Source organism: Phoenix dactylifera, chromosome 2 (genome assembly GCF_051530095.1).
Source record: "Phoenix dactylifera cultivar Ajwa chromosome 2, Ajwa_hap1_PhDact_Kaust_v1.1, whole genome shotgun sequence".
In the NCBI taxonomy this organism is placed as follows: Eukaryota; Viridiplantae; Streptophyta; class Magnoliopsida; order Arecales; family Arecaceae; genus Phoenix; species Phoenix dactylifera.
This window is the reverse complement of record NC_143191.1, coordinates 3,123,676-3,147,144: the sequence shown is the minus strand read 5'-3', so window position 1 is coordinate 3,147,144 and position 23,469 is coordinate 3,123,676. Positions and strand designations below refer to the sequence as shown.

General features: G+C 37.0%; 2 protein-coding genes across 2 annotated transcripts; both read right to left on the bottom strand.

Annotated features, from left to right (window-relative positions):
- Positions 1 to 1,415: 1,415 nt before the first annotated feature.
- Positions 1,416 to 11,601, bottom strand: LOC103713745 (Exostosin family protein). The gene is made up of 8 exons (XM_039133687.3): positions 11,151 to 11,601; positions 8,822 to 8,968; positions 8,411 to 8,475; positions 8,164 to 8,233; positions 5,788 to 6,009; positions 2,745 to 2,888; positions 2,008 to 2,143; positions 1,416 to 1,921 (listed from the first exon to the last, which is right to left on the bottom strand). Exons 1-8 carry the CDS (start codon positions 11,538 to 11,540, stop codon positions 1,692 to 1,694), a joined length of 1,404 nt encoding a protein of 467 aa, XP_038989615.3. The 5' UTR covers positions 11,541 to 11,601; the 3' UTR covers positions 1,416 to 1,691.
- A 3,116-nt stretch (positions 11,602 to 14,717) lies between these two features.
- Positions 14,718 to 18,605, bottom strand: LOC103713788 (alcohol dehydrogenase 3-like). Its single transcript, XM_008800816.5, has 10 exons — positions 18,464 to 18,605; positions 17,505 to 17,641; positions 17,278 to 17,324; positions 16,543 to 16,868; positions 16,355 to 16,437; positions 16,038 to 16,113; positions 15,776 to 15,837; positions 15,527 to 15,622; positions 15,252 to 15,413; positions 14,718 to 15,082 (listed from the first exon to the last, which is right to left on the bottom strand). Exons 1-10 carry the CDS (start codon positions 18,498 to 18,500, stop codon positions 14,966 to 14,968), a joined length of 1,143 nt encoding a protein of 380 aa, XP_008799038.3. The 5' UTR covers positions 18,501 to 18,605; the 3' UTR covers positions 14,718 to 14,965.
- Positions 18,606 to 23,469: the final 4,864 nt, after the last annotated feature.

The following is a 23,469-nucleotide window of genomic DNA, read 5'->3' as shown; positions in this document are numbered from 1 at the left end:
CCATCCTTGAAATTTTATAAATCTCATTGAGGAGGAAAAAGGAGTACATAGGTTCATGGTGATAAAGCAAAATTATTTATATAGAATATTTGTTTATAAAATGAGAACAAAAAACTAAAATTTGCATGCATGAGAATGAACATTTGTGGTAATAAAGCAAAATTATCAACATGTATATAAATTTTGTTTTAAAAAGATAAGTGTGAGTATGAAATTTATTTCAAAACAATATTTAAAAAAAATCTACATATGCATGAATTATCAAAGTGTAAACAAAGTTAGTTTTGAAAAATTAAGTAAAAAAAATATGTATGGCATACTAAAGCAAAATTATTTAAATAAGTATGAAAATGATTGCAAATTAATATTTTAACTATGCATGATCGAACTACAAAAAAAATTATATCACATGATATTACTAGAAAAAATCTCCAACATATATATATATACACACGCGCACGTATGTATGTATGTATGTATGTAAGTATCTATGTATGTATGTATGTATGTATGTGTGCACATACTTATGCACATATATGAAAGTGTGAGAAAAAGAATAAAAAAATCAGTGACTTTAGTTTAAGTCAATACAAGTACAAATATTAACAACTTGCTTATTTTTTCTATCTCGGCCCTCAAAATTTTATAAATGTCATTGAAGAGGAAAACGGAGATTTGGATTCTTGGTGATAAAGCAAAATTATTTATATAGAAGGTTTGTTTATAAAATTAGAACAAAAACTAAAATTTGCATACATGAGCATGCACATTTGCGGCAATAAAACAAAATTATTGTTATGTATGTAAATTTTTGTTTTAAAAAGATAAATGTGAGTATGAAATTTGTTTCACAACAATATGTTTTTTTAAAAAAATAAATGTGCATGAATTATCTAAATGTAAACACAATTTGTTTTGAAAAAAATAAGCAAAAAAACATATGTATGGGGTGCTAAAGCAAAATTATTTAAATGAGTATGAAAATTATTGTAAATTAAAATTTTAATAAGTATTTAAATTTGCCTCCATGCAAGATCAAACTGTGGAGCTTCAGTTTCCAGCACTCCATCACCAAGCTGCAGAAGCTATATTGTTTTATAACCCAATTATCTAGAATAGATATCTGATAGATTTATGGTAAAAATTTTCATTTTTGAATTATACTAAGGAATAAACTGTCCGTACATACTTCAGCAGGTGTTAGCGAAGGCTAACCTGCATTCTAATTAAACTAATAAATAAACTATTCATATAATAGAAACTCGCATAAAGTAACAAAAGATGGGAACTCGAGAGAGTCAACATATAGTAATTCATGACTCAAATGCCTAACTCGAGGTGAAATCAGTTAACTAACAATATGTGGTCCGCAGGTCCAGTCATCCAGCCATAAGAAGTTGAACTTGCAATATAACTGATTCAGAAGCCAGACAAAACCTACATCAGATTCTCCATTTTTTATGTTTGAACTCCATTTCGTAATAATATGCTTTTTTGGAGCCCTAGTCCCATACAAAAGAAGCCCGTATATCAATTTCCAATTATTGTACATCTCCAACTTCAAAAAATCTGTATGTTTATGTACAGGTTTCCAAGCACAAACGAAATAACATGAAGAAAAGAAATAGACTTTTCGCATCCAACAGAATCAGTCTCAACTCCGAGATGTCATCAACAACTTTGAGATCTCATCAAGGCAAAGGTACAGGCATTCTCCATTTTTGGAATTCAACCAAGTCTCTGTTAACAATCGTCCTGTTGTGGAGCCAAAATGTTTCTGCAGACTGGTGAAATCGCCTCACCTTTCTCTGTAGTTCCCACATGATCCCTACCATGGCAGAGCATGGCTCCGTTTCTGGGGCATAAACCCAAAGGCATCTGACCTGCCTGCCGTGAGCTAACATACCCTCTATCTCTTCATCTGACAAGGTAAAAGCTCTAGTATTACAAACCGCAAAAATGCCTGCAGCAAGTTAGAAACTAAAAGAAACAGGTGAGCAAACTCACTCGGTATGCTTTCTAGGTACTCCAGGAGTTGAGTGCCTATCAGAGTAGATGGCCATTTGATGGATATCTGAGTGTAGTCAATCACGTTCTGAAAAGGTAGTTCTACTTGATCTGATAGGATAACTGGGACACATTCCTGTTTCAAGTTTTTCCTGCATTAGTAAGGTTTCGCAGATGCTTAACCTATGCTCCGAGCACACATATGACATACTAAAATATTTATACTCAGATCAGGGTGTTAAGAAGTACCACCCAGTCTTCCCCAATAAATTCAAGCCAGAAATACTTTCACAGTTCGCCTTCAACACATGCATATTATGAGAAGGAGAATGTGCTTGTAAGAGCACTCTTCTTACATGATTTATGAGAACTCTTCTGGGTGGGGGTTGCGGTTGCACATGTAACAAAAGGTGGACAGCATAAGCCATGGGAAGAGTTAGTTCTGTACAGGATTTATTCTCTTAAAGTTTTATAATCATGCAAAAATTTGTGTTTTCTAAAATAACACATCTGTATGATGTATGTATGCAAATGTTGTAGTCTCGTAGATCTAATGCAGAAAACCAACTAGATAAGAAGTAATGTCTTATACAGATATACAGTACCAACAAATATTGTGTAGCAATTGGTGTGCTCAAAGATGCAAAAATTCCGGGCATTTTGTGCATGTCTATGTATGAGAGAGAGAGAGAGAGAGAGAGAGAGAGAGAGAGAGAGAGAGAGAGAGAGAGAGAGACCACAAAATAAGCTTCATAGAACCGAAGTGTCCATGATGACTCGCCACGTGGAGCTAGGCAGAACTTAGCATTCCTCAAATGATTGAAATATTCAGTCCTTCCCAATTTGTCAGGCCCAGTGAGCTTCAACTCTGGAGATTCCAACTGTTCATGAAGTCAATGTGCTTGCTGTATGGAGGTATTAAGTAATAACATGAAAGATAATCGAAACAAAGCAGCCATGCAAAAATTGTGCAGAGGGTTCTATAAACATGCTAGAAGAGAGAGAGAGAGAGAGTCTAACGCCATTTCATGAACAAAATTTACATATTTTATGAGCAACCGTCATGACAAACCACTCCCAAAAGCTTGCAATATAATGCAAGCTATATTGGTTTCTCTTGTTTAGTTGAGACATGGAAATTGGCATATACCAAGACAATGATGAATTCATCTATTGAAAGTCGCGAGGCAAGATTTGGAAAACTCACAATAACACCAAAGGTAGCTCTAAATAGATATGATTGCTGATAAAGAATCATAATCCGACCCCAAATGTTTGGTGATAGGATTCATGGTTATGGTTTTATATGTGTAGGATTTTAAAGTTGAAAGATCCTCGATTCATGATAAAGAATCTCAAAGTGCCATATATGTCTTATATAAAAGTACCTTCTTTAATCCTTCATTTAATCCACTAAACTTGCAAAACATATTTAGAGAACTTTATATGTACTAAAGAAGTTGGATATCTTACTCTTCAGGCCAAAAAACCATGTAAGTTCCCCTTTTTCCCAAAAAGCTCCTTTAAATATCAACAGTCTACCTATTCCTATAAAAGCTTCAACTTGATAGTATTGGTGTCTGACAAGGTTCGCTATCTCAGTACTGGACTCCGTACCGGTGCCACACTAGCACAATGTTGGTGCGGTATTTTCAGCGTACCAAGTGTCGGCACGCCACCCATACCAAGTACCAGTTCAGAATCGGTACGGTACGATATGCCCCATACCGTCCAGTTCAGACCGGTACAGTATACCATGGTACCAAAAGAGTTTAGCATGTTCACTTCTTTATCACCCTTTAGAAATCAACATCAATTAGTTCTCTTTGCAAAATTCAACCTTTGATAACTGCCAATAAAGTAAGACTCAAAAACATCTTCATATGGAAGTATGAAGCTTAGAATGCATTGATCAATAAAACCAGAACCTTTTCCCTTTTTTTTTCTGATTTCAAGCTCAAAGACATCCCTTCTTTTGGTTAGTTAACATCACAACAATACAGCATTTGAAGGAAAAAACCTAACAAGTACCCAAGATAGCCTAGAATTTGATTAAGGGATACATTACAGCATTTAAAGGAAGGAACCTAACAAGTGACCCAAAATAGCCTAGAATTTGACTAAGGGATAGTAGCTTCGAATAACAGTGAGACAGTCTTCTTCATTGTGATAACATATAGAAATTTACTTCTTGATACACACGCTTTGTTAAAAGTTGACAGCTTATTAGCCTTATTTATTTGGTTCTTTGGCTTATAATTGGTGCCTCAAAGATGAACATAATTCTTTATAAATTTTGTCATCTTTCCTCTTGTCAAACCCATGGTTTCCAATCCCGGAGGGATGTCTCGATGTTGGACAGGGTAGCATCCCAAGTGTCGAGACAGGATCATCCTGCATCGTCCTAGCATCCCAATTAGCGCATCCTGGGCATCCCCTATCCTAAATGTTGGGACGGGGCGAGACGGCTGCATGCCCCGTTCTATATAAAAACCAGGATGGCCCCATCCCACGGGATTTAAAACCTTGGTCAAAGCCCCTTCCAAGTCCAATAAAATTTAATAGAATGAGCTAAGCAATTTAACAAATAAGTTATGTGACCTTTTCCCAATGTTCTTACAGGGTTCTTATTAGCCCACTTTCCAAATTGCTTGGACAAATAGTGCAGCACCAATCCAAAATGTTGGCTTTGGTTGAGAGCTGATTTCCTCAAACTATGTTGTATCATACTCTGATCCACTAATCCAGATGCAAATAGATGAAACAAGGCATGCAGGTCAAGTATAAAACTTCTGCAAAAGTTTTACCATTTTAGTATCTTATCTCAAATACGTTGACTACATGTTGTCTGCCAATCTTCAGACAAGATGTAAAATTTTGTTGGTAGAATAAGGGCAATAACTTCACCATGAAGCCAGTTGCAAATATCATGTTATGAGGTCGGACATTGGAGTTTCTTTATAAAAAAAAACGCTACTGACCTCCAAAATTCCAGAACCATATTGACAATCAATGGGATGTATAACTTCTGTACATATTAGAATTAATTATTGAAGAAAGTGAGGTTTGCTTGGTGGAAGCCAGAAAAGGCAAGCTTAGTATCATATTAAATAACTAGTACCACCATACCACCATAGCATAACTTTCTAAATGTTTTTCCATATGTATACTTGTGGGATTACTTTGAATCAATAATTGCTCATTTGAAAGCCGACACGTAAAGACTAGCTTCAAAATGGAATATCAACTCATGACATTGCCATTGCAACCAACTGTTTTTAGGATGTGCACTGAGTAATTGTAATTATATTCAGCAACATAGAGGCCATTTAACCTGATCTAGTTAATTTTCCACTGCTATAGACATACATTCCCAAAATAGGTCCATAAATCTCTAATATTTGCTTTTGGCTTAAGGATTCTAGATAAAGATTTTTTTAATATCCGCTTCCAAAGAGTACCAGTATAGCTTATTTTAATCCATTTATTCATGAAAATGAAGCCTGTTTCATGCAAAGTACAAACATCTTTTATAATTCATTAATTATAATCATGAAAATTTATGATATTCACAAGTCTTAAAGATTCCTTGAATCAGCCAGAAGTATTTTGGGCCAGCATCACATTACTGTTACCTTGATTATGTTTTCCAGTTTTTTCTTTTTAATTTTTTCCATTGTCACAAATAACCATAACTAACGATGATTTCACAAGAGAAAGCTCCCGTAAAAGTAAATTTTATGCCAAAATAAATTGACTTTGTGGTAATAAAAGGCTAACCTTATCAGGATATTGCTTAGCTAGCTCCACCAATTGAAGACGTCCAACCTTTCCCTGGGCACGCCCTAGAAAATTCGCCAGATATTTCCTCTTGGATAGGGGTAATGGTTGGACAATAGTGGATCCATGAACTGTAGTCATCCCATCATCAACATTCCCGGGGATGATGATATCTTTCCATGTATTAAAAGCACTTGTAGCTCGCTTATCTGTGCGGTCCCCCTATACAAAACCCAGCACCGATCAATAAATAGTTACTTGTAAGCATCTTCAATTAACAATAAAACATCAGCACTGTTATATGGGAATACAAAACAAATCAACAGTCAAACTAAAATTTCAGATCATCTAAGTAAATAATACTGTTTTCTATGTTCGAAATGGAATTACACAAAAAACCCTAAAATTATGTGCATCAACAAAAGTCAATATAGTTACCAAAAAAAAAAATCACTACCCAAAGTTAGGACAAATCCTAGTTATTGATGTAGTATGTGAGAGCACATGCACTTTTAGGAAGCATGGACACTTCAAATTGCATACCATGTTTGTGTATCTATACTTGTTGGATACAGCTAGGAAATGTTTCAGGTACTTATTTTAAGTATCCTTTTCTTAAATTAGAAAAAAAAGGGCTCCTAATACTTCTTAGATATGCTTGGGATACTTTTAGATAACTCCACAGATGAGAAGTCATTTCTTTTTCCTTTCTTTTTTCTTTTCTGATAAATGTTGGCCTTTCAATAATGAATAATGAATGGCTGGAGTTTTCAATGATGATGCTACTGCATGGCATATGGACACAGACAAATACATAGATATACATACATATATGTGTGTGCTCGCACACGTGATACCCAGCCATATCATTTCTCTTTTTTTCCACAGAGTTGTATCAACCTATCTGTATTATGTTGCATACATAAGTCTGATCCTTGACCATGCTTCATGGATGCACATGAACATGCACACATGTGGATGAGGACAGAGTCAAGAATTATGCATACAGAAGTGTTACATCAGGTAACAAGTGGAGGTTTGGTATTGCTTGATGCGTTCCCTGGAAGTAAGTATCAGAACAGGATGGATGGTGGCCAAGTAGAAATATAGGGCTTAAGATAACAGAAAACTTAACATTGTTCATATAGTATAGTAATTTAAAGTATGAATAATATAGATGTCTGCATATAGCTATGATTCATGTACATCTGGACTAGGAATATATAAATCAGTCCTTAAAGAGTTAAGTAAGAATCAAAGCATGAAAAATTGCAATATTACTTGGTCTCCCTGTTGTGGAAACTATAACAGCTTCTAGTATGTCACACCTTTTGTGATACTTCTAAAGACATCTTTCTTGAAATAATCATGTGAATGACACTAATCACTAAGCTGCTCTTGATTGATTTTGGAAACAACAATGCTGCTTTTTTTTTCCTGATGAAGTTACTTAAATTGCAATATCAACACTTTCCTAACCAACCCCACTATTTCTGGGTTTCTTATGGAATGCTAACCTTATTCACTAAAAGAGGAGCTATTTAATAAACTTACAAAAGTGGTGAATAAATTTATTCAGTCAACAGGTGAAAATGGTACTTAACCAGATTAAAGTTATTTCAGGATAGAGGGTGAAATAACTTTAAACACCCAAAGCTCTCTCTCTCCCCCCTCTCTATTCTTTCACTTTTTCCCAACTATATTCCACTAACCATGGAAGCACCAACCAGATAGCAAATAAAGTTATTAGCTGGTTAGCCGGTTAAGGCGTGAATACGAATGGTTAAAATTATTCAAGGGGTGGCTAGCTATTTTGCATCCAAATGCAGTCTTAAGCGTAATTTGATAATGTGTCATCTAAAAATAATCTAAATCATAATCTAAACCTCCATCATCAACCACCTACCACAAATGATATCAACTGCATAACAAGACCAGGTAAACCTAGTCCTAATAGATTAGGTTAGGATAAGTAATATACTACAATTCGTTGAGCTAAAATAATCAACTAGATTACCCTATACAGACAATCATTCTATTTTCATTTACTAGAAATTACCTTAAGCAGGAATTACGCATGGATTTGTTGGATGGTGAACACAAAGTCTACCATAAAACAGTTTCGAACTTAGATGAATATATTTTGATCCACAAATCCAACCATATGTAGAAAGCCTTGTGTATTTTGGTTAAGATAATATTAAAATAATCAGCAGTAGTAATTGCAGTATTCTGAGTCTGATTACAAGTAGAAGGAAAGAAAATAATTAAAGACCAGTTTGCTCAAAAGAAAAAAAAAAAAAGAATGAGCCGATAAAAGTCATTTCAACTTCTTTCTTTTTTCACTCATGGATAACCACATATTGCACATGATACCTCTGGAGTGAGGATGATGGATCGATTCAAATATTTTGCCCAGGAGCGAAATAAGTGAGCACCAGCACCACTGCATTTTTTGTCAAAAAAACGAAGTGTAAGCACACAGGAAGGGAGTATCAAGCAACTAAAGCAATAGCCCAAACAAGAGGAACAAATCATAAGAAATGATCCGATCAACAAATCTAAGGATGCCTGGTACGGAAAGCATTAAGGGTATTTCACAGCAGAATTGGAAATATGATACCTAGGGAAGACAAAGATGTGATCACGACCACCTGAATACCGGAAATATGGCATTTGGCTCAGAACCTGAATGTCGAGCAATATTATGAGCATCCTTCAGAAAACTTTGAAAGCAAAGCATGTTACAAAAAAAGTCAGAGATAGAGGGATTACTCCCATGATTTGTTCAAACTTTCTATGACTACAAAAGGGCATGTTTCATGAGCTTTTGAGGAATCCCACTTTCTTGCCAGCAACAAAGAAATTGAAACATAAATGACAATATAACATGTGCTCAACATCTAAAGAACAAAAAGTGGCACACAATCACAACATGCAGCCTGCTGAGCCACATTAATCAGCATGCCATATGATTTTCGGCATATGAGGTCAGAATATAGAAAATACCACCAATTTCACAACCAAAGTTTACCTTCACATAGGTCTGATTTATCTCTGTATCATTCAAACCACCCATCATCCGAACACATTTAACATAAGCTGGAACGAAGAATAAATCTGCCTCGTCCTTCTTCAATGTCCGGAATCTTGACTTGAGAAGTAACTGGTGGATTTTGACCTAAAGAGAGGAAATACATAAAAATAAATATAAAAAAAATGAATGAATGCTCTTACCTCCTAGATAAGACAAACCTCAGAAGCTTAATAATCGCAATAATGAAACATGAAAATTGTTATACATTTGGGTTTGGCCCTTAAATTCCTAAAGGTGGAAAACATCAAGTCAGGTACAGATTGGATCAGCTTCTTGTGTCAACAATTAAACGCTTGATCCACTTGACTGGACCTGCTAGATGGTCAGCATGAAACTGCTTTAACAGTAAACCTACTTGTTTCACACTGTATGTTGACAAGATGAGTTTAAGAAGAAACAGGTTAACATGTCAACATTTCTATGTGCTCCACAAATTTCAAAATGCAGGTATTAACTAACAGAATGGAACATCAGTATAAGCAGATATCAAGAAAATGCAGCATATCTGTAAGCTTATGTAAGTGCATATTGTTGCAATTAAACATCATTGATTGTCAGCTTATGTTCTTGCCAAGCTTTGGTGTCTCATTTGGCCATCTTGAGGTTCGGAACTACCTTGCCGGAACCAGCTTGTAACTTTCGGTCTCCCACTGGCTAGTTTCAGTCAATCCAAATTTTGGAAAAAAACAAATGAAAACTTCATTGATAGAAAAGGTAATCTCATTTCTGTAAGACATATCGGAGAAACTCTATGAAAATATGATAACCCTGCTACTACATGGCAGCATTACCACATCATACAATAAGAAGTCCTTCCTACCTGATGCAAACCATTTTTTTTTAATGAAATTACAAGAACTTCACGCACTCCAAATGCATAAGCTACAAAAATGAAGCCATACCTCATTTATGGCTGATCAGGTCAAGAAGGATTCATAAACTGAGTCCAAAATGTCCACCAATACTTGATCCTATTGGGGATGTAATAAGCCCAAGGTTGATTGAGTTTTCAGTACAATCAAGCTTGACTTTTGAGACCAAGCTCAGCTTGTTTACTATTTTATCAAGCCTAATTTCAAACCAAGCTGAACATATAAGCCTATTCCAATCAGCTTGATTGCCTTGAGCCAAATTCGGTCAAGTTTGTATCAATCTTGAAACAAGCTCGATTAATGATCTATTGAAGCTTGGTCTGAGCTTGAATAAAAACTAGGTTCAAAATCAAAATGAAGTCAGTTCAAGCTTGCATTATAGTTTCCCAAATAATGTTTGGCTTTCTCACCTGAAGTGCCCCAAACATCAGATATTAGATTTATTCCAACGGTCGATTACATATTATGTCTATGTGCATATTATGTATTATATGACCAATTTAAATATTGAGCTGAACTTGAGCAGCGTGGATCAATTGGCAACTGTATTTCCTATCAAAGCTAGCTCAATAATGACCCAGCACAAAAATTTTCAGATGTTACCATATGGCTCCAATCCAGGTCTTTCTAAACCTACCACTCCACCAATCATCCCTCAACAGCACCCCACAACCCCACCTCGCACCATCCCATCCCTGCATGCAATCCTCATTTTTGACCTTTCTGCACAAATCTAAGCTCCTATCCTTGCAGGAGTATCTTTTGAATCTGTAATAAATGACCATATAGTTATTACTATCTGAATTAACTAATCATCATGTTATCCTTAAGATATCAGATAATATCATAAATTTACCAAAACGACATTCCCACAATCTCATCACTATGGTGCTCAATTTTGCTCTCTTTGACCCTCTCGTTAGACAAAATATTATGAGCCATACAGCCTTATTGCAGCCTTGATGAAATTCCTTAATCTAAATTGGCGCACAACCATACACACAAAAAAAAGCACATCTGTGTTGTTTTTAGTTCTACCAATGGTCACCTCAACAATCACATCTCCATATATCTCCCCAAAAATTAAATAATTCTGCATATCATTTATTTTGTTTAGCCCTACCGTCCACACTTCGTCCACTAAAATCTTACTTTCCGGATATCCGGAATATGCCTTCTATTATTTTCGCCATTTCGCTATGCATAGGGATCAAGAAACCATAAACATAATAAATTTAACCAAAGAGATAAAGTTAAAAAAAAAAAAACTGAGCGTTTTCTATGACCATATGTACAAGAAAATTGGTTCTCAAGAAAATTGAATCCTATCAGATTACAAACAAGCGAGGCAAGCACAAAAAAATAAAGACCCTAGATCGCTAATGGCAGTAAACCTGAGTGCCCCATTGGCCTTTGAGGCAGGCCTGGGGGGAGATGTTGCCGTCGCGGCCGCGCATGAGCTCGCGGAGGCCGTCGACCTCGCGCTCCTCGTAGACGTAGATCTTGAGGTCGAGGCCGGAGCCGTAGCCCCGGTCGGGCCAGGAGAGGGCGCCGGCGCGGTCGAAGAGGGAGGCGGCGGAGCGGCCGGTGGAGAGGGGAGCAGGGGAAGGGAAGACACACGAGAGGCGGTCAAAGGCGCGGGTGAGGAGGAAGGTGGCGAAGACGAGAGCGAGGGCGCCGATCTGGTGGGCCCTCGTGAAGACAGGGAGGGTGTGGTTGTGGTGGTGGTGGGACCCGCCGCCGGCAGCGGAGAAGGGGATCCGGCTCCGGTTCAGGCTCCCCATCGGAGCGGGAGGGGGAGAGCCGGGAGATCGATCTCGAACAATGAAATCTAGAGGAAATGGTGATCCAAGAATACATGGTCAGATCACTTGGGAAGCCCAAACGCAAGGGGCGTCGGGTTCGTCCCCGCCGGCCCAGCCCGCACGATTATTTTAAAGTTAATATTATATTAATTTTGAAATTTATTTGTACAAAGAATTAAATGTAATAATAAAAAAACTTAGTCAATAAAAAAATAAATAAATATAACAATTGAAATTTCAAATGTAGAGTACTTGATATTGAAACAAAGCTTTCCTGATTTAGAAGAAAATCATATAAATATGGGCTAATATTTGTTTACTTAAAATTTAATGCCAAAATCTCAAGCTGATGCTGTCTATTTTATTTTTCTGTACTGGTACTAATTTTTCTACAAAAAAAAAAAAGATGCTACTTATTGCTTATTTGTGCATTCAATAAAATTGTCTCAAGCTTCGGTTGCTGCTGTTGCTAATTTTATTCATCCCCAATCTTTGAGAGTAACTTTTCTTTGTCATCTGATTAAGCCGTCAGGAAATAAAGACTTGTTTGGAGAATAATAGAGGATGGTGCAACCTAAGGTCTTATTTATACGAAGCAATGGGAGGCCGCCATAAAAATAACAGAAGGCTTATGAAATCCTAATCATGTCATTCAAAAATCATTAATTAACATAATTCTTTACCAATTTGATTATCTTTTGAGAGGACATTAAATATAATTACTTGTTCTCATAAACCCCCAGTTACTAGAGAGTTATATAAACAGACATATATATATGCCCAAGAAAAGATCACAAATAATTTAAAAACCCTTCAACAGTTCGGATAATATTTTTATATTATAGTGAATACATGCTACATGCCCTACTTTTGAGAGTAACTAAAAATAATCATAGGGCAAGTTTTTGAGTGACTTTTTGAGTTCCTCGAGCATGTTGTTTTTTTTTTTTTTAAATGACAGGAATGCATCAATGAAAAGTGTGAGTATATTGATGAAACAAGAACCATAGCCATCAATGTTATCTCTCGTATTATCACAGCTTCACATGCATTGGCCCATAAGCATCTGTGCAAACATTGCCCATCCAAGAACTGATGAGAAATCTGACCAAATACATGCATATATATGCACAGAAAATGGGACAGGATTTGGGGCCAAGCAGAAGGGTCGTGTATCAAATCCATGGATCATCTAATCAAAACTGGTCTCGCCCATGGACATGGCCACCTCCTTCCTTCTCTTCTCTCCATAGTCATCATCGTCACCTCCGTGAGCCTCCACATCATTTTTCAGAGTAGGAAGCCTCTGAAGCCAACTCACATAAAACCTACACAATGCCTTCTGAACCTGCAAAACTACATCCTTCGCACGTATAACATGTGAAGCCTTGAAACCTCCTCAAGCCAACTTATATAAATCTAAGCATCTTAGTTACATACTGGGCGAAGCTATCCTCGGTGATCATGGCGTACAAAGGCACTCCAAGAGGATGGAGAGAGAGAGAGAGAGAGAGAGAGAGAGAGAGAGAGAGAGAGATGCGCTTAGAGAAGTCCTGGGAGAGAGTGGAAAGGGAAGTGAGGCACTACTAAGGCTGCACCCTCTGGCCTAACCTTCTCCTCCTCCACAGTTTTCTTCTCTTGCTCCTCCTTATTGCTACAATCTTTTATATTTGGCTTGGAATATGGAACTACTTCTTTTGGCTGCAGCGAACTCATGGGAGAAGACTTGCTGAAATATGGCAAGCAAGAAAGGCTGACACCCATCCCGGCTCTTATAGCACCCAATTATCCAAACCACTGGTATTTTAGTGAATCGTGGGCTTTGGAAGCTAGCCATGGTGGCCTTATATGACTTGCTCTAAATGACGAGCAAGGCATGGAAATGGAGAGATTATCGACACGCTTGGTACCGGCCGAAGAAGTCGTCTGCTTGGTGGCCAAGCATCAGGATTCAAAGTGAGGGGGATGGAAGAAGGAGAGTGGAAACCGGAAACTCAGGTGAATGGTCAGATATGATGAGCCCCTTTGGCCAATTAATGAGAAGGATGAATAAAAGGACAGGTCAAAGCAGTTCAGTAGGAGCGTTTGACTCGTGGTCAATGACTCGGTTCCTTCGCTTGGCTGGTTTGACTTTGCTTGGTGTCCACTGTGTCCAGGTACCAGAAGCCATTAGCGGCGATGCCGGCGGAAGAAAGGCCGACCGGTGGTGGTGGCGGCAAACGGAAAGGATCGACCGGGCAGAGCCGACCGACGGGGAGGAGGCCGGGCGGTGGCCGAGGAGACCCCATCTTGCACCCGCACCAGGATACCATCATAAACGTCAACCATCTGATCTTGATCGAGTGGCGAGGGGCAGCCCCTCATATAAGTTTCATGGGGAGATTTCCAAACACATTCGTAAAATTTCGATGCGAAAGTAAATACGCATAGAAATAATTATGCGGACCATGCGGGCAGGCACACAAACTTTTTATGCAATACAAGTCCACATAAACGTTTTATGCGGATTTCTGTGAGAGGCAAAGCCGGACACCAGCAACAACAGAAAGAACGCATCATTCATGCTCATCTAAAGAGGAAATACATGATCCTCAAAGCTTCCTAATATGATCAAGGAGAATAAACTGGCTGTTAACCAAGCTGATAGCAAAGAAGACAGTGGATGAAGGTAAGAAACTTCGATTAAGAAAGATTCGATTATTTCGTTCCTTCCGGCAGCACCAAAGAAAGGCAACAATTAGCATGAGCACAGCACCAAAGAAAGATGTTGCAATACATGTTGGCTTTCATATTTACGTTCTACTTATATATTGAAGTTGCATTCTGTATACCATAGGTGAGCTCTTAGAAGAATCTCAAAGTCTTCCTATAGGCCTAAATTGTATCCATATTTTAGAAAAACACCATATACAAATTTCTGCTAGTTGAAAGATGATGTAACAATCTAGGATTTCACCCAAAATGGCTAACCGAAAGGTATTATTTAAGTTTTTACTCAAGATCTATCCAGCGAATAACTGATGTAGGACTAAACATACGCCTGCACGGATTCTCGGAGATAATGATGATGATAAAGAGAGCATTAAAGCAAATTTTCAAGGAAAAAAAAGAGCCCCCAATCTTAGTAAAATGTTGAATAAAGGAAAAGAAGCTTCATAATTTAAGAAACAAGAAAGCAAACCAAGAAGCAACAAACTTCTTATGTACAGTACATGAATTTTTTACAAAAGACACGCAAAGCTGAAACAAGAGGGAAAGGACATATTAAAAACAAGCAGAAAAAATTATCACAAAGAACACTTAGATATTGCAAGCCACATCTCCATTCAACCAGACAGCAGCTTCATTCACAAACACCTATAGTTCAACTGAGCAATTGCTTACAACAACATATGGGATTGGCTTTAACCATCCATTCGGATGACGCAGCGGAGGCTGTCCCCCTGAAGCATGAGGTCAAATGCCTCGTTGATCTCAGAGAAGGGTATTTCATGGGTGATGAATTTCTCCAGCTCCAGTTCCTGCACCATTTAACCATCTTAGAAGAACGATTCAATGTTCTGACAATATAAATCCATATGCAAATGTAATTCTTGGTTAAATAACTCCAACAATCTTAACTCCTTGAGGACTAGAGTTCATAAAGTCGGAAAAGCTCAATAAAAAGGGATTTTGAGATCATTTGCTCACCTTGTTCATATACATCTCGACAACTGCAGGAAGATCCGAACGTGGTTTGTAGTTTCCAAAGAAGGTTCCCTTGAGGGTCCTTTCATTCAAGAAATTCACAGGATGGGTCTTAAACGAGGCATCTTTGTGAGGTACACCAACAAGTACAGCAACACCCCAACCCTGAGATTTAATCACTAGTGTTAAAAATGCTTCCCATGGTGGTTCAAATTGGAAGCAATATATTCATGCAGAAGTTTTTGAACTCCAAGTATGTCAAGGATGCAAGGAATTACATCACGAACGCATTCGAAAGCAGATACCATGGCATCAATATTTCCAACGCATTCGATGCTTCGGTCGACTCCGCCATTAGTCATCTCAGCAATCACCTGATAACATTCAGTAATGGCTTACAAAATCTATTATGGAGTAATGGCTTATCTCTTGAATAGGATAGTAATGTTGTCAAAAGAAGAAGAGTATAGGCTACTAGTGATGAACATAAGAGAAGCCATGTTATCATCACAGAAAAACTTGCTAACCTCTTGAACTGGCTTGTTGTAGTCTTTTGGATTTACAAACTCGTTGACACCAAACTTCTTGGCTGCAGGTAACAGAAAAGCAATCCAAGGACAATCAGTTAGAAACCACAGAATAATTGGTATATAAGGAGAGGGAATCCATAATTCCGAGGAAAATACAGAAATATGAGTTCATGCCAACTAAAAAAAAGTTAAAACTGGAGCTAAAAATAGATTTGCTGAGTAAAAAAGTTCCTAGGATTGAGAGTAGGAATCATTTCACCTTCATGAAATCTCCTTGGGTTCAAATCAACACCAATAATTCTTGAAGCACCTGCAATCCTAGCCCCTTCAGCAGCCTATATAACACAATGATTCAAATTAGATATTTAAAAGTTCAGATCAGAAGGAAAGAACTATTCTTCTTATATCCAAGAGAAATGTGTTGGGAATCAATAATTGAAGGACATAGCTATGTAGTCAAACAGATTAGCGATTTAGTTTACAGAGATGATGATATATCATGATATATTCAAAAAACTTGAAGAAAATAAAATTACAGAGAGAAAAAAAAGAAGAAGAAGAAAGAATGACACTCACAGCAAGGCCAACAGCTCCCAACCCGAAAACAGCCACCGTCGAACCCCTTGTCGGTTTTGCAACATTTAAAGTGGCACCAAGGCCTGAAGATAAAGACACAGAGAAATTACAATGATCAAAATTGTTTATATTTGCAACAATTTTTCAAATGCAAGTAAAATATATAGAGTTTTCAGAAGTGGTCTCACCTGTTGAAATGCCACAGCTAAGAATGCAAACAGTGTTGAGGGGTGCCGAGGGGTTGATCTTGGCAACACAGCCAGAGTGAACGACGGTGTACTCGCTGAAAGTGGAGGTACCAACAAAGTGGTAAATGGGCTTTCCATTGATGGAGAACCTGGATTTCCCATCATTTATCATCACTCCTCTGTCAGTGTTAATCCTCAGGAGCTCACACATGTTGCTCTCCTCAGACAAGCAATGGGCACACTCTCTGCATTCACCAGTGAATACTGGGAGGACATGGTCTCCTGGTGCAAGACCAGTCACACCCTCCCCTACACTCTCGATGATCCTAAAATCGACAATAATTCAAAATCAATGAACACAAAGTTGCAGACTATGATCCAGGATATTGGTATCTTTAATTGAGAGAGATGGATTTTTTCCAACTTGATTGTAGCAAAATACTTCCACTAATATTATTTAAAGCTAAAATCTAGAGATTTTCTTTAGTAAATCATTGTTAAAGTTTTGCAAAACACTGTAACCTACCAATTCATACAGCATCAACAAGCCAATGTTTAAAAAACAAAGGTATTATTGATGTGGGAAATACTATATTAAGAGAAAAAAATTAAGAAGTATGAACATGTAATGTGGCATATGATGGTAGTGGGTAATTCAGAAAAGCTAAAGACAAATCTCTAGAATGTAAAAGAATTTGGAAAGTTCAAGGTTGAAATGGTGATTAGGAATCATACCCTCCTGCCTCATGGCCAAAGATCCTTGGGAAAAGAGGATTCTGACCCTGTAAAATTCAAAAAGTAAAGAGAAATTCATTTAGTAATCCAACTTATATGATGCTTAGAGTTATGAAAAAGATCATCTGTTCTACACTTCACACTGTAAGTTAATTAACCATGAATTATAGGATGAAATGAGAAATTATTTAGGAAACATGTAATCAGTAACCATGATTTAAATAAACCTTGGCTTCCCAGAAGAAAACATCAGTGTGGCAGAGGGCAGTGTAGAGAATCTTCAGACGGACCTCCATTGCCTGTGGTGGGGCCACCTCGACCTCCTCCATCACCAATGGCTTCCCTGCCTCCCAGGCAACGGCCGCTGCACATAATAACATAGAGATCAAATGAAAAATGGATCAAGTTTTATTATAAATATAAATGTGCCTTCTTTTACTTGACACATAGCAGCCCAGTTTTCTCCAAAAATAAATTTAAAAAGAGAAATAAAAAAAAGGTAATAATAGAATACATAAAATTGATTGTAAGATGTATCCCCTGTCCATAAATTCCTAACAAATAAGTAAGCAGAACCTTTTTCTTCAATGATAAAAAACAGGATTCTATCCCTTTTATTTTAGCAGCCATCCTTAAGGATATCACAATAAGTTATAAGCTTTTATTTGCAAGCCCATATAGGTCCAGAACAGTGACATAGCCAAAATTTCCTGAAGAGAGAGGAAAAGTAGTTAAAACTTTTCAAGCACAATAGTCAAACTTCCCAAAATGCCCCTTTAATATTTTTTAAGCGAGTGGTTAGCGGCAAATAGCGCCCTAGTTGATGGCATTCCTCCCACTTGGGGAACCACATGAGCAAGCAAGTCTTAAAGATGGGACACCTATCCAAGGACCTCAATTTCATTAGAAGGCCGAACCAAAGATCTATAGAAATCGGTAATGGGGAAGAGTTTAAAGTCTTTATAGTAGCACAAATTTTTTTTTCTTTTATTCTAGGTTATACCGAGATAATCCAAGATCGTACAGTAATTTAAAAAAAAGAGAGAGATAAAAAGATAAAAATACCAATCTAGTAAGATTTTTTTTTTTATACAACGGCAGCTCACACACGATGAGTGTGAATGCGGCCGTCTAATTTTTAGAAAAAAATAAAAAAGAAAAGAAAAAAAAAAGAAGAGGTACTAACCTCGGCATTTTATCACCTTTCCAGCTGTGCTCGACATCTCTTCCAATTCTAGCCCTTGCGATACTTTTCTCTTTCTATTAATGTTCCTCAAATGCCCCTATAGAGATCACTACAAATGCCTTATTCTTCCCTGTGGCTACTTGGAGAAGAACGGGAGTGGTAACGGCTTTTTATAGGCAAAGAGCGGTTGACTTTTTTTATTCCGTCCACTAGTGTTCTATTCTATTCTATTCAGCTTCGCTGTCGCCGGGATACCTTATGCAGCGGCTTCTGCCTGCGCCTAGGAAAGGCTAAAACCGGTGTCCCGTTCTACTGCTCCTATTCCACTCATTTGTAAACCGGATATCCTTGGTTCGTTAAAGCCATTGGCCAGATCCGGACGTTGTAGAGGTTCAGCTCGAGGTCAATCTTAGTTCAAAAACTATGCAACGTAAACCTGACCCAATCCAACCATAAACCGTACCCAATCCATAAAAAGATAGAATTGGGCTAGCCTGGAAGAGACTAGGTCAAGTTGCTTCATGAATGGCTTGAATTATATACTTTAGACCGATAGCCAACTGTGTAAATATGATGACTTATTTGATTTGCACGAAGAGGAGAGAAACTATAGTCAACAAAAAAAATAAAAAAAAATCTTATATTTGGTTGGAGTTTTTAAAAAACAGATATAAAAAAATAACTCTTCCATGAGTATACAATTTTCATATATCATGAAAAAAAAAACCATGTGAGACAAATTATAAAGAGATTGGAGTTGGGCTTGGATTGGATCTAATTGGTTGTTCTAATATAGAGATCTTAGTTGGGCCAAGTTGTCTAAGCTCTTAAACCAGAAGTGGAATTGACATTTTTGGGATCCAAGGCCAACTTAAGTTAGGTATACATTGGTCCAATTCATTCTAAATTATAAGCCGGTGAAGTTAGGTTCCGATAAAGAAGGCATGAGTTGCAACCCTAATCTATATTAGACTTGTAGTTTGTCTTATTCTTAGAGGTGCAAAATAAGACATGGGAGTTTTCGCTTATACCGAATAGCAAGCAACGGAATCCACTAAACCCGGAAAACCGCTGCAGGATTCGACGGCCACTGGATTATAGCATGTTGGTTTTTATTCTATAAAATATATTTCCTTCTAGTCAAAGAAAAAAATTTAGTTAACTAGCCCTTTTTTTTATTAGCCTCATAGATCAAGGGGCTTTGGCACTCAATATTTTTGGGGTAGTATGGCAGTTTTAGGCACCATCAAACGGAGCACCAGTGGAAATGGATGATTGGTGTTCTCCATAAAATATTTGACTTTGTGATGCTTATCTTTAAACCCTAATCCCCTCGGGATGTTTAACTTAAATTTGTTCAAATTCCATTAGAGTTTGATAAAAAAAATTTAATATTCGGTTGCAACTAGTAAGTTGGGTTAAGTAAAATTTTTAATATTTGGCTGAAACTTAGATTCGGATGAAATTTTCTGAATTTTTTCCATGTTGAGTCTGGGTTGAGTAAAAGTTTAGTTAAGCCGCATCCAATTCTAAGATCAATTTCAAGTTAGGGTTTAATCTAAAAGAGTCCAATACCTTATGCCGCCATATCTTGACTTCTTGAATGGAAGGTCAGTTCTTTATTTAGGACCTATATGTGGTCATATTTTGGGATTTAAGGTTGGAATCAAGTTCAAAATAAGGTGGACACCTTCTAGGGTTTAGCTTGGGTCAACTATTCATTTTTTTATTTTTAATTATTTATTATTTATAATTCAATTTTTACAAAATTTTGGAACAATTTTTTTCTATTTTTTATTTTTTTTAGTTAGAAATTTAACTAGACTACGACCGTAATTTGAGCAATATCTTTCACATTTCTAGTCCATCCTTACCTTTTTACTCTTTAATAATTTAAAACTTAAGATTTCAACCAATTTTTTTTAAAAATAAATGGAAGCAAAATTGCGGCATCCGTGTTTTCACAGCTCATACGGCATTAGATTAAGAATGCATTAAAATATGCAGTTAATCAAAGAGAGGTAGAGAGAGACTATTAACTAGATGCCAAATTGCCAACTACACGAAACTTTTTTTTACTACAAAATTTCAATGGCCATTGTATATTTTATGTTTGCAGGGAGTATTCAGCTAATGAAACAATGGATGTTGAGTTGCAGTTGGAAAGCGTTCTTTTGATTTAATTGGTCCTTCTAGCATGCAAAACCAAGGCAACAGCGGGAAGAAGGAGTTGAATTCATCATCTTCTGAACAAATTGGTTCTGTTCAGATTTTTTTTATGTGGGTGTTATTTCTTGCTTCGAGATATTCGAACTATAGTTAATAGTAACATGGTTGTCCAGGTTAAACATATATATAAAAAGGTTATGGGGCTGCGGACTGGGTAGCCTCGTATGTGGCCAATCACTCTGAAGGTACCTTGTGGGCCAGAAAAATGAGTTGTGCCTAGAGTTCTCCGAAAGGTACAATATTTTAGTATTTTGGAATATGTCCGTACTAGAATTAAATAAATCATCTATTTTAGCAAAAAAAACAAATATTCTACACAGTTACATCGGAGGACTGGTCCAATTTGCTTGCCGTTGCTAGAATTGATGCAAAAGATGCAAGAGCGAAGATGGATTGGATAATCTATCCTATGGATTGAGGAATATAATTGAAGGAGGACTCGTGTAGAATAGACTTGAAGAACAGGTTCATAAGGCAGTACAATTAATGAGGGATCCATACCAGTAATGTCACAAATAAATTGTTGCCAACCATCTGATCTAAGTGACCATGTTAGCGAACAAGAGGGTGGGTTGCTGTATTTGATTGAGAAGAAATACTAAATTCAGTGCAGTGTAAATTATTAATTGTTCGCAAAGCGTAGAGTTGGCTTGGATCCATGAGGCAAAGAGGGATTGCCACCTTTATATAACACAGTCGACGTGGGACTAATCATTTACGAGCAACTAACGTTACCATCACTGGTTTGTGGGGCTAATTTACCATTGCGAGATTTGGCCCGTTAGCGGCCACACTTCCCAAATGCTACAATAGGCTACAACTTGAATGGGTTCCGGTCCAACTAGATTCGATTCTAGTTTAAATTAGTTTTTGGTATATGATTTAGATGATGTTTTTGCTTAGGGCATATTTGGATGATTGGGCTTAAAATCATATGAGTTTTATTAGTTGGGTCAGTACAACTAGCAAAATCATAGGTATATATTCATAAATACTTAAGAGTAGCTTTAGAGTGAACCGGCTCGAATTTTATAGGAAGAAAAGAAAGACCTCAGAATCGGTAGGGTCCAATCACTTATAGGATTGCTAGTTGGCACAACTGGGCCTCGCATCAAGTTGAATTTGAGTTGGACCTTACTTCAATAAATTAGAACTGGAATCCTTTCGGTGGACCGATCAGGTTCGATCCAAATCTGCAGGACCTAGGACAATTAGTTCTTTTGGAATTCAAGTCTTAATTTGGGTCCATAACTAAACATTTCGTCCAAGAGAAGTTTATAAACCAGTTAGATCTTGCTCTGCTCGGCCCATATGGCTCAACATGTGGTTCCAGTTATTAGATTTTACTTCACTTTTCTCCATACAACATGAAAGCTAGACTTATCGACACAAAAATTCTTTAGGGCTCGTTTGGTTCGCGGAAAAAGAAGGGGGGAAAGTGTGGTCAACGGGAAAGTAATGAGATGCCTCTTGTTTGGTTGGAGTTTTCAAAGGAGAGAGAATGGAAAGTTGTATTCCCATGGGAATGTGATTCCCACATTTCATGGGAAAGTCTTTCCCATGATTCTCATGGGAAAGACTTTCCCATGAGGCGGGAATCACTCCATTTTTACTTTTTCCCAAAAAGTCCCTTCAGCATTAAAGAAGCATTAAAGAGGCATTAAAAACCTAATTTTTATTAAGGGCATAATAGGAATTATATATAACTTTCCTAGGAAAGTGGATGGCCAACCAAACATAAGCACCTTAGAAATTTGTCACTTTCCCATGGTCATCCAAACATGCCAAAAGTACTTTCCTAGGCATCCTCTTCCTAGGAATTTGTTTCCCAGGAATCATATTCCTAGGAAGGAAAATGCTTCCCGCGAACCAAACGAGCCCTTGGAGGTGTTTGGATGCCGGGAGGTCTTAGCGACTGTTCCTTCTTCTTTTTTCTTTTTTTAAGACAGTGAACTGGTGGGAATGAAGCAATCCCATAAAAATGATATATTATATTTCTTTTGGAAGGTGATTTGTATGATACCTGCTCATGTGAATTAAACTTTTTCATTGATTAAAACTCTCGCTCGATTGGACAACTTCTCCTCAAAATCTCTTTTTAGGAGTCTCACTAGAACCTAAACCCAAGCTGGAACGGACTCGTGTTAATTTGCATCACAGGTGCTGCCTCTATATAAAGCACCAAAGACTAAACAATGGTTATGATATATATATATATATATATATATATATATATATATATATATATATATATATATATATATATATATATATATATATATATATATATATACTTATCCCAAAAGCTTAAGTTAATAGGATGAGGCAGATTTATTTATATATTTTATATTTTCTTACACTCCTCCTCACATGTGGGCTGGACTTTTTTTTAATGGATGAGCCCAACATGTAAAATTTTTAAAGAGTGCAGAGACAGGGTTCAAATTCAGGACCTCTGCTCTAATACCATATTAAAATCACCACTTATCCCAAAAATTTGAACTGATACAATGAGGTAGATTTATTTATATATTTTATATTTTCTTACATACCGCCTTTATATAAAGCCAAAAAAGAGCACCTAAGAGTAGCTAATGGTTATGATACTTCATATTTTTTAAAAAAAATAATAGCAGAAATGCAACAACCTAGGTTTGAATTCTAGACCTCTTTTATATTAAATATATAAAAAAATATTTCGGTTGTTAACTAGATGAATAGAAAGCAGAACCCCTTTTTCTCTCATTGTGTGTACATACGTGCACGCTCGCACATGC

Excerpts from the sequence above, each read along its gene's own strand:
- LOC103713745 (XM_039133687.3), bottom strand. The coding sequence starts at position 11,540 with ATGGGGAGCCTGAACCGGAGCCGGATCCCCTTCTCCGCTGCCGGCGGC. Across the intron at positions 8,476-8,821 it reads TAAATCAGACCTATGTGAAG|GTTCTGAGCCAAATGCCATA; the intron begins GTAAACTTTGGT and ends CTCGACATTCAG. Across the intron at positions 1,922-2,007 it reads GTACCTAGAAAGCATACCGA|ATGAAGAGATAGAGGGTATG; the intron begins GTGAGTTTGCTC and ends TTACCTTGTCAG.
- LOC103713788 (XM_008800816.5), bottom strand. The coding sequence starts at position 18,500 with ATGTCGAGCACAGCTGGAAAGGTGATAAAATGCCGAG. Across the intron at positions 17,325-17,504 it reads TTTTCTTCTGGGAAGCCAAG|GGTCAGAATCCTCTTTTCCC; the intron begins GTTTATTTAAAT and ends TGAATTTTACAG. Across the intron at positions 15,838-16,037 it reads CCCAAGGAGATTTCATGAAG|CCAAGAAGTTTGGTGTCAAC; the intron begins GTGAAATGATTC and ends TGTTACCTGCAG.